The sequence below is a fragment of the Olea europaea genome, chromosome 2 (assembly GCF_002742605.1).
Source record: "Olea europaea var. sylvestris chromosome 2, O_europaea_v1, whole genome shotgun sequence".
In the NCBI taxonomy this organism is placed as follows: Eukaryota; Viridiplantae; Streptophyta; class Magnoliopsida; order Lamiales; family Oleaceae; genus Olea; species Olea europaea.
In genome coordinates, this window is record NC_036238.1 from 15,511,010 (window position 1) to 15,522,156 (window position 11,147).

An 11,147-nucleotide genomic window follows, 5' to 3' on the forward strand; every position below is an offset into this window, starting at 1 on the left:
TGTATTCAATTAGATAATTTCATAATATGCAATAAAAACATAAATATGCACATTTATCCAATCATGACATGCATCATGATATAACAAATTAATTCTTTCAGGAGATAACTTCAATTATAATTCAAAAATAAAACTAACATCGTTTAAGTTTTATTTTACAAATTCTCAATCCCATCTAAATCTCGGTCGCAACAAAGTCCTAATAACTGGGAAGTGACATTAGAATTATTATATTCTGCTTGTCATCAAAAACTTATATCCCAAAATATTTACGTGCTCCACAATAAGTCATGTTCCAGATCCATTCATTTATATCGATAAGCATGGAACATTTCAACAAGTTTCATAGCCTTTGGTTTTCTAGCATTCCTTCTAAGGATGCTATAAATGTGCACAAATCTAGCCATATTTGATCAAGCACAAAAAATTGAAAACAAGTCACAATGGATCACATAACCTAATTAAGACCCACACAACTCATGAACGTATATATAATGCGGTATTTTAAATACTTTCGGAGCATTTTTTATTTAAAAATGAAACACTTAAAAAAAAATAACTCTCACTAGGCAAATACTGCTTAACAATTATTCTCGATTTTTATAAAAAACTTAGAATTTAATCGAGTCCAAAAAAAATATTTTTGATTATCTAAAAATTAATTTTAATTGCACATAAAAATCAAGAATATTTGAGGGACCAATGTACAATTTTCTAAAATTCATTTGAAAAAGTCAAACGGTAATTTTATTTGACATTCTAACTTTTAACCTTTTTTTAATTAAAAAAAGGGGCATTGAACACCCACTACCCGCTAATCCACGACGCTTATTCAATAAAAAAAATTCGTTAATTCGTTCCTTTAGTCAATTTTAACGTTCTGAGTTCATCTGTGTGGTCAAATTTCATAATATCAACTTTTAAGATTGTGTTCTGGACCCAAACAGATTCGATCGAGACTAAAAAATGGGAAAAAAAGTATTGTTCATCTTTAAAAAAAAAAAACATAATTTTCAGTTTTTTATCAATATTTCGGGAAGCCATAACTTCTTCATTCCAAGGTCAAAATTTATGTTTTTTATATTGTTGGAAAGGTTTCGGGAATATCCATCCAACCATATCAAATGGGCATCACGAAACACAATGTGAAAGAAGTTATCATCTGATAAAGATTCTGATTTTACAAATTTTCACTAAAAAAAAACATATTTTCATCTAAACTTTGGGAGGGCATAACTTTCTTGTCTCAAGTCCAAAATTAATGATCTTCATATCGTTAGAAAGGTCTCGAGAAGATCTATCCAACCACATCAAATGGACAGCATGAAACTTAATGTATAAAAGTTACCACGTGATGAATTTCAGGATTTTACCAAGTTCCACACTTAAAATTCATATTATCATCCAAATTTCAAAAAATCATAACTTCTTCGTTTTAAGTCCAAAATTTGAGTTCTTTATATGGTTGGAAAGCTTACGAGAAGATCTTTCTAACCATACTAATCTTACTACATGAAGATGAACGAAAAAATGGCAGTAAATTATCAAATGATGCCACTAAATACCACATAAGGTTTCAAAACTTTGCATACAAGATTCATAATCTAATTCTATCATGTAATGGCATAATTAAGCATGAATTAGAGCAAGGAACTCAACCTTATGGCTCTGATACTAATGTAGGAAAATCGTAGCATGCTTTGATATGAATTTCGGGTCAACAAATTTACTTGAAATGATGAATTTCAAGATCTTTGTGTGGTTGAATCACCTTGCTTTCAAATCTCCAAAATTTGTATTTTCTTGTACTCCAATGATCCAAATCCCTATCATAATGGAAGGGGATTATTGTCCACAATCTAAGTGTCATTTCTTGTGAGATTTCATGCCAAAAATGTGATTTGAGGGACTTTAATTCAACCCCATAACTCCCAAGTAACCACTTGAAACTTCCGTATAGAAGTTATGGAAAAGAGGAGGAAAATGGAAGACATGAAAAAAAAAATGGTGAAAAAATTCGTATGGAAATTCACCTCAAAATTGGAAAGTCCCTAAAATCACATTTTTGGCATGAAATCTCACAAGAAATAGCACTTAGATTGTTGACAATAATCCCCTTTCATTGTGATAGGGATTTGGATCATTGAAGTACAAGAAAATATAAATTTTGGAGATTTGAAAGCAAGGTGATTCAACCACACAAAGATCTTGAAATTCATCATTTCAAGTAAGTTTGTTAACCCGAAATTCATGTCAAAGCATGCTACGATTTTCCTACAACTGGAAACATCTTTGATGGTCACAGTTCTACAATTCACACAAGGAAAAATGAAGAGCTGAAATTCAAAAGTAGTGAATCTTGTGAAAATAAAAGACAATTATAAATCCACGTTAGTTGTAAGATACCTGTCCCGGCCCGGTGGCCTTTCATATTGTAAAGGTCTGTGATGACGACGGCAGAAAGATCTTTCCTTTAATTGACCTGTGTGTTGATCGACGGAGGAAAAATGAGTTGCCTCCGTAACATAGCTTTGCTTCAAGACCAGTTTCTTTACATGGGATTGTGACGTAGCCCAACCATTCAACCCCACGAACCGGTAAAAATCTAATCACAGGCTTTGATGAGTTCATAAATAGTAAATAAGCAGAATTATCATTATTGATAGAGAAGATGAATGTTCAAGTAGGACATTGAGAGTGCCCCGCGAGACATGATGAGTCTCTCCAAGAATAGGATTGTAAGGAGTCAAGCCAAACATCAAAGGACGTAAAGTGGATCTGGACCAAGCAATAACAGATATGAATCTGTCAAGAGGGGTTTCTCCATTGTTGCACTTACTTAACATAACTGTTTTAATGCAGTACACTGATTCTCCATAGCATTGAAGCTATGATTTTGGAAGGTTGAAGATCGGTGGCAGCTGCATTTTTAGACAATAAAAATCATATATAATATCACTCCATAAATTTAATATTATCCAAGTACATAAATACTTCTGAGTTCCAATTACAGTTGCCTACTCATCCATTTCAGCATCTTCGTTTAGTATACACAAGTACAATGCATAGGAGGTCTAATAATCGAAGGACTAACACGAACACGAGCAAAATTTACACACACAAAATAAATAAAATGGGAAATACAGCTTGCCTGAAGACGTATGAGATCAGATCCTGGGTGGACACTACTCAACAGACTGAAAATGCGTTGAAGCAGATTGGGAGGTCCATCAGAATTCTCTCCCTCCAGTGATAATGGTGCAGTTAGTGAAATAACAGAGGTTTAAGGTTTGATAGAGAGAGGGCAGGTTTGGTTTAGTGGTTGGTGTGAAGTATGGGGTGGGGTTTTTTGTGGGGATATATTTGATTTTTGATCAAATTTATCGATACCTTATTTTTTTAATTCAAAGTTAAGGTGTTTGGACAATTTTTCCCAAAAATAAAGAAAAAAGAAAATTTTGCAAATCCAAATGTTTTAATGCTCTGTTTGGGCCCTACTCTTACTAAAGACCCATCTGGTAGATATTATTACTCCACAAGAATTGATTTTCCAGTCACATCACAATGGCTCACTGTCAGGCAACAACGTGCATGGCCTTGTAAAAATTTGTCAAAGTTACCATTTTGTCTTGAAGTTCATTATTTATCTTTCCTCATTTTGTCATGTAAATTGACCGAGAATTTTGCAGTCATTATGACATCCACTCAATTCCCAACCACAACAATGTGGTGCATGGGCCCCACAAAATTTGACTAAAAGCCAAAAAAAAAAAAACCATAATTTGACCAAAAGCAAAATGAAACAAATCGATAATGCACAACAGGATTGCTCTCTTTCCCTCCCCATTTACTAATTTTTGTGCAATATTTTTACGATTTAAATCGTGTAAAAAAATTTGTGCAATACCCTTAAGAAAAAAAGGAAAAAATTGATCTCATACTTAAAAAAATATATAAATAAGGAGGAAAAAAAATTTAGATCATTCGATATGTCTATAATATAGATCTCGAAATGAACTTTGAGAGAATATAAAAGATCTATGTATTTGACTATCGTACAATCGTCGATAAATTTTTAAAGTTAGCTTGTTATCGAAATTCTTAATTTTTTTAATGATGTTTCTAGATAAAAAAAAATTTTAATTTATTAGGAAATTTTCTAAATGTCGTCAAAATTTTTATTATATTATTTAAAAAATTAATTGATCGAGAGGAAAAAGTAACAGTAAGAAAGGGAGGCATGAATTCGGACGACGAAGAAGAAAAAAAGGAGTTATAAATTTATTTTTCACATTTTTCCAAACCACTTTTTTAACCATTTTATTTTTCAAAACTACTTTTCAACCACATATGAATACACATTCACTGACTTTGAGCCAAAAAGTCGCGGAAACGATCACATTCATTTCGTTGTGTTTCTGGAGCATTCAATTCAGCAGCGGCTTGCTCCTGTTCATCTGGAAGTTCTACCTCTGCCGCGTCTGAATCTGTCTCCACCCTTGTGAACGCTTCGTCGACAACTCCTGCCCGTCGAAGGAAGTTGTGTATACCCATCGTGGCTAGGACAACAGCAGTTTGAATTTTGAAATTATAACTAGGCATACGATCGAGTATTTTCCACCGAACTTTCCACACACCAAAGGCACGCTCGATAACGTTTCTGCACGACGAATGCCTGAAATTAAATCTCTCACGTGCGTTGCGAAAGTTTCGTCTACGACCCGTCTCATCGTCGTAGAACTGTTGAAAATGATACAGTATATCAGAACCCTTGTATGGAGCCATGTACCCAGGTCTATGGGCGAATCCTGAGTCGACAAGATAAAATTTTCCCGGGGCAGGATGGGGAAAATCAATTTCAAGACTATGTATAGACCGAGCTAACATGCGTGAATCATGCGTTGTTCCCGTCCACCCTGCATGCACAAATATGAAACATAAATTAAAATCACATGCTGCCAGAACGTTTTGTGTTGGAATGCCCTTGCGTCCGACGAAATTTACTCGTTCGTCCCGCGGCAAGATAGCTTGCACGTGCGTTCCGTCAATTGCACCTATGCAATTCTCGAATAGCGGATGCTGGTTCAAATTTGGTACATGATGCTCCGCACCGTGATTATAGTTTGGATCAGGTCTAATGAGGCGTATAGCAAATTCGCATGCGGCATCAAGCACAATTTTGAAATAGTGCCCAATAGTTTGCAAAGAATGATTGAACAAAGTTCGAACCTGTATGTAGCCCTTTCCATGGGCTAATATGCATAAAAACATTCCAACTTGTTTATACACATCAACTTGCTGGCCACTATGCAGTCCATATTCGTCACGGAGTATATGAGTGAACGTACGCAGCATGGCAGGATACATCCTGAATTCTGCATAACACTGTTCGAGATTACATTGCATGGCGTCTAGCATAAACATGTGTCCGTTCCTCGCGAAGGGAATTCGACGTCTCTGTTCGCAATAGTAAGTTGCCACATCTATAGAGGACATTCTGCAGTAGCGAAACCACTCAATGATGTCCTCTTTGAGCTCTTGCAGAAGTTCCTCCTCCCCGATCTCATCTTCACATTCAGAGGACGGCAGAAGCACACAGTTGAAATTGAAATTCGCCATTTTCACTTAGGCCCCGTTTGATAGGGATTTTTCCCCAAAAAATTGATTTTTTGACCGTTATTTTACTATTCAAGTCGTAAATTTTGACTTCTTCTCTCACATGTGGACCCCACTTTTCTTCTAACGGTCAAAAAATCAATTCTCAAAATCCCTACCAAACGGGCCCTTAGTAATTGCAAAAGAAGCACTGAAAAAAAAAACCCCAAGCTACGTTCCTTGGAAGTTCAAGTTTTTGTGAGAATGGAAGGGATTGGTTGCACTTTCTCTTTAATAGACGTTGCTCCACAGATTACTGTCATTAGTACAAATTAAAATGGACATTGGCAGGAAGAAAAGCTCATTGAAAAAAAAAAAGATTCTTGACTCAATTGATGGTTAGTGTACTAACTGTGGGTCATTATTTGAATAGGACCCTTGGAATGAGTTAATGTTCAGGCACGTATAGTAATTGGCATGCAATGGCAACAGGTACATAATCTTTTGAAAGTGACATGAAATATTTCATTGCAGTTGTGGATTCGTGAGATCACTTAGTAGTAAAGTCCCATTTTTGTTCACATAGACATGCCAAAATGAAAATGAAAAAACAACACACAATTAAAAATGTCTACATAAAACTGCTGTAAGGGGAAAATTTTCCGTGCCGCAGATTTCACTTCGGATGAGCCTTTCTGTGCTCCAGCCAACTCCACTCGACCCAGTCCAGTTTGTCGTTCGCGTCTTCCTGCATTGCAAGTATCTCCCTATTCGCCTCAGTGACAGGAAGCTCAACGTCCAGAAGTACATATCAGTTTTCTTGTGCAGTCGGCCAGTCGACAACATCTCGTTCATGAGCGTCTGCGCGTCTGGAACAGTAGGACCCAGCAAATTGTTGATTGTAGCTGCTACCTTTTCACTAGCAGTTGAAGCACGATTAACGGCATCCGATACATCCGAGGCGGACATTTTTGCTCTCTTACCTTTTTTGCTATTGCCGCCAGACCTATGTTTATCCCCACTTTGCGGCCTCGACATGTCCGCACTAGATCCAGCCAATTCTGTTTTCTCGCTCTCATCACTTGACCCGGTGCCTTCCTCGTCAAGCGGTTGATTGTCGCGTAGGTCCTCGAGTCCACTATCTTCGAACATGGAGAAGCCTGTCCTGCACATTGTTGAGGGTGTGACTGCATACTTATCGTTGTCATATGTATCCTCGAATAGCACCTTGAAGCTGTACACCTCCCTGCAGTCTTTGCCTTTAAATTCTTTGTAGTCCTTATTTTCCTGTTACACATGCAGAAGAAGTTGAACATCAGAATGCTTCAAAACAGCAATGGTTTCAACATAGTATAGAAACTTGTGTAGTCAAAATTTGAAAAATAAATTGTGTTGTGCATATCGAAAGTAATAGTTAGTAAGTTACCTTGAGTGTTGGAAGAAACAGAGCCCCATGCCTCAAAGCCATTCAATAGTCACTTGAAATTGAAATTACAAGTCTGAGGAGACAAATCAATAGTTTTTCATGTTTTTAGATGAGATGGTCATTTAAGCTTCTAGACGGATTTCCCAAGAAGTTGGTGATTTATAATAAAGAAACGTCATCCCATGTGTATACAGCCGGAATCTTAAGAATAAAACTGGCTGTTTTCCTGACCTTATGAGGCGATCGATTCTCTTTTTTTCCCTCTTGAATGTGCTATTTATCCCGTATGGGCCCAATATATTTAGGATTTCTAACTGTAAACACAGCCTAATTACACAACACTTCTAGTGAAACTCACCTAATTACTCCAAAGTCTTGGATCTGGGTTACTGATATATATTGAACACAGACGACAATATTTACGAGGGCCAAACACGCATAAGGATAGCATAGCATGTCTCCTTCTTCAAGATCTAACAGTTTTACTTTTTTCGCACTATTTTCATGATTAAATTCCAATCATTGAACCTAAAAATTTAAGAAAATCCCTTGGCAAGTCTATGCAAAAAGAATGAATATCAGCATCCTGAGAACTATGAAGATGCTGACTCGGGAGGGTCCATAGTGAATAGAAAATCAATAGCAGGACATTGCACGAGTTTCCCAGTTTGAAAGCAATTCAATTTGTAAAATGCAAAAAATGACCATATTAAGCAGTGTACCTTCATCTTTCTCTCCCACCAGTCGTCGGAAGCAGCAATATATCCCGTTTTGGAGATGTACTCCACTCCAGTATTGTGAATAAGCTCCATCAGACGTTTGTGTTTCGTTCGAAGACCATCCCAATGATTCTTCAGTTGCTGCTTCGTCCAACAGTGACCGGAGTTCGAATTGAACAAATGGATGAGTTGGTCCCATCCGTGTTTCGTGAAGCACTTTCCGTTACGGTGACCGTCGGCTATCACCGTCTCGCACGCGGCAATGAAAATCCGGTTCTCATGTGGATTCCATTGGGCGTGCTTGCGCGTTGGTGGTACTGGTTGGGTCATGCTGGGAAAAGGGTTCGAGGTGGACGAATTTAAGTTTCCACCCGTCTGCGACAAGAAACGGCGAAGACGAGTTCGTTAAATAAGTTGGGTTCAGTTCAAAATTGTGTGTTCTGTAGGTGCAACAAAAAATTTGGAACTGAAAACACTTACTGAGGGGACATATGGGTCCATGTTGTGAGCTCACAAGTTGTATTCCGGCAAGCAGGTTCGTCGTCGTCTACCGCCTAACACGAGTCCGTATTTGACGGGGAAAAAACTCTCAGACAATAGGATTTGACAGGGAAAAAATTCCTTCTTTGTGCTGCCAGAGCGCTAATTGAAGGAAAAAAATATTTACGACTAGATCTGGAAGTTCGTCGTCGGGTGTTTGTAGGGAAAGAAATATGCGAAATGTGAGGTGCCGGTGCAAGGAAAAGGGGGAGAGAATCTTGGCAGTTGAGAGTGTGTAATGACGGGGGTAATATTGGAAAAATGAGAGTAAATGGCCTGTTGTTGTACTGCAAAGATGTCAGAATATTTCCATTAAAAAATTGTCCAACAGTGCAATTTTTGATCAGCAATGGTCCAAATTCAGCTTAAAATCATAGCCAGACAGGGCCTAAGTAGTACTAAACGGCAAGGGGAAATTTGATTTAGTATTTATGAAAACAAAGACATAAAATTCAAAATAAATTTTTGATATTTTCCATGAAAAACTCAAAACACAGTAAATAAAATCCAATTTCTCCTTCTAGTATCACAGTAAATAAAACCCATAATATTCCATCCAAAATAAGATTTCTATCCTTATGATTTGAACAAAATATTTTTCTTAGGTATTTGGACATGAATAATGCTCTTTGTACACTCCATGTTGTACATGGAGTTTGACATCACTTGAAAATTCAAAAATGAATGGGCGGGAAAGTATGTGTTATTTTAAAACTGACCACTCATGCTGCAATACATGTCACAATGTCAAATTTGATGTCAAATAAAGTGTACATGTAGCATGATTGATTTTGACATTAGAAATGCATTTATCCTTGAATCCTCAAAATATTTCCACTCACAAACCCTTGAGATTCCATCCAAAATCATATTTTGATTTTTGAACAAAAACATTTGTACACAATGGCGTAATAAGGTGTTATTTTGGGCTACCTCAAAACTTCATGGACTGAAGCAAATCCCTGTCGACAATTCTAATTGCAGAACCAATCCAGCTAGGGCAGAAATTTTCCGCTGAGCTGGCATGGAAGAAAAAAAATGTTTTAACCAAATGTCAGATAACCCAAGACAATACGAGCTGCCCCATTTCTCCCCACGTTTCACCAAAACCAATTTCCCACTAAATGGTCCTGCCGATTGGAGAGAAACACACCCATCAAGATTACGCCGTCAACTTGGTTTTCATCTCCAGCAAATTTCGCCCAATTGAACCGTGAATAAGTACAAGGTTTTCAGCTATATAACTATTACTCTTGCATAAACCCTAACTTCCTACCCATTTTGCCATCGTAGTCGTGACTATCTCCGGTCGGCGTCGTTCAATGGTTCCACTGAGAGGCCAACATCTTCAGACATTATCTCCGACCCATTTTGCGAGTAAAGTTTATTATTTGTTTCAGATCCTCTGCACATTTCTTGGGAAGGTATGTTTTTTTGGCTTTTTATATAATCTTCGTGTTCTTGAAAACCTGTTGATCTGCAGCTTATGGCATGGTATGCGATGGATTTTTTTGTTCCGATTTAAACTTTCATTATTTTGATATGTACAGAAAAATAGAGGCATTTATAGCTTGTAGAAATTGGTCTTATCGAGTTTAGATGATAAATTATTTTCATAATCTATTTGTTTAGAAGTATTAAATCACTGTATTTGGCTAGAGAAAGTGAAATGAGAGCACATTTAAATTGTGATTCGTATGATCTGTTTTTCTGGTGATGATAGTATTCCATTTCAATTTTGATGATTTTCGGTTATACCTGTAAGTGCAAGTAGAAGTCGTTGCTGGAATGTTCTTTGAATTCTACATTGGAATGTTCTTTGAATTTTGATGATTTTGATGGAATTGGTCCTATCGAATTTTAGAAGTCGTTGCTGGAATGTTCATTGCTAGAATGATTTTCATAATCAATTTTGATGATTTTGATGCTCTGTTGCTGGAATGTTCTTTGAATTCTACGTTGGATGGTAGAATTTATTTGTTGGATTCCTATGGTAGTATAGAATGTTGCTTAAGTTTTAATCGAGCTATTTTTTCGGGATCTCTATTTCATTTTAGTTTGTAATGAAATCCTCTAAATATTGTTTGCCACATAGGGATGAGAGGGAGGAATTATGGTGTTTGTCACAGTTGTTGAAACATAAATTGCCAAGCATGTTCGAACATCTAGCTCAAATGGCTGAAAAACGAAACGTCGAGATTTCATTGAACGTGACATTCCACAAAGGAAAAGAGCCCTCAAACGATAATGGAGAAGAAAAGGGGCCAGCATGATTATTAGTTATATTTATTCTCGCACCCAGAATAGTTTTGTGTTTGGGTTTGTAATACCGAGAGACGACAAAAAAAATCAAAGAACCCAACAATTTTCATTTTTGAAGAATGCCATGAAGGCACTCTTTTTTATATGTATGGTATCATGAGTAAAATGTTTGTGTTGCATTATTTTTTGGGTATTATTTTTATATGTATGGTATCACGAGAAAAATGCAATAACTCCAGCAAGCACTGTCAGCAATAACTCGGCATTAAGATGGATTAGAATACACATATGGAACTCAATTTTTAAGCAAGAATAGAAATGTCGATTTTTATCTACAGGAAAGGACATTGCCAATACACACCCTCATTTCTTCTTAGCATGAAAAGTTGAAAACTTGGTTACTTATAAAATATGTGCAAGGAATTTTTTTGATCTGCCTAAATTATTCTATGCATCTCTCGGCGACACCTTAGCAGTCTATCTCACATTTTTCTATCCAACGAAATGCATATCATGTAGAGTTCTTAATTGCACAGCTCTTTCAAATCCCCGACATTTTCTTAAAGAAAGGATTAAAGCATTTAGATTTCAATAAGAATTTTGAA

General features: G+C 36.5%; 1 protein-coding gene and 1 long non-coding RNA gene across 2 annotated transcripts; one reads left to right on the forward strand and one right to left on the reverse strand.

Annotated features, from left to right (window-relative positions):
- Positions 1-4,362: 4,362 nt before the first annotated feature.
- On the reverse strand, positions 4,363-5,619 carry LOC111373033. The gene has a single exon (XM_022995488.1). The coding sequence runs from the start codon at positions 5,617-5,619 to the stop codon at positions 4,363-4,365; it is 1,257 nt and encodes a 418-aa protein (XP_022851256.1).
- Positions 5,620-9,159: 3,540 nt separating this feature from the next.
- On the forward strand, positions 9,160-10,724 carry LOC111412174. Its single transcript, XR_002705983.1, has 2 exons — positions 9,160-9,704; positions 10,376-10,724. It is a non-coding gene; the product is annotated as an uncharacterized LOC111412174 (long non-coding RNA).
- Positions 10,725-11,147: the final 423 nt, after the last annotated feature.

What these genes read in the sequence shown, in the direction of transcription:
- LOC111373033 (XM_022995488.1), bottom strand. Translation starts at nt 5,619, where the DNA reads ATGGCGAATTTCAATTTCAACTGTGTGCTTCTGCCGTCCTCTGAATGT.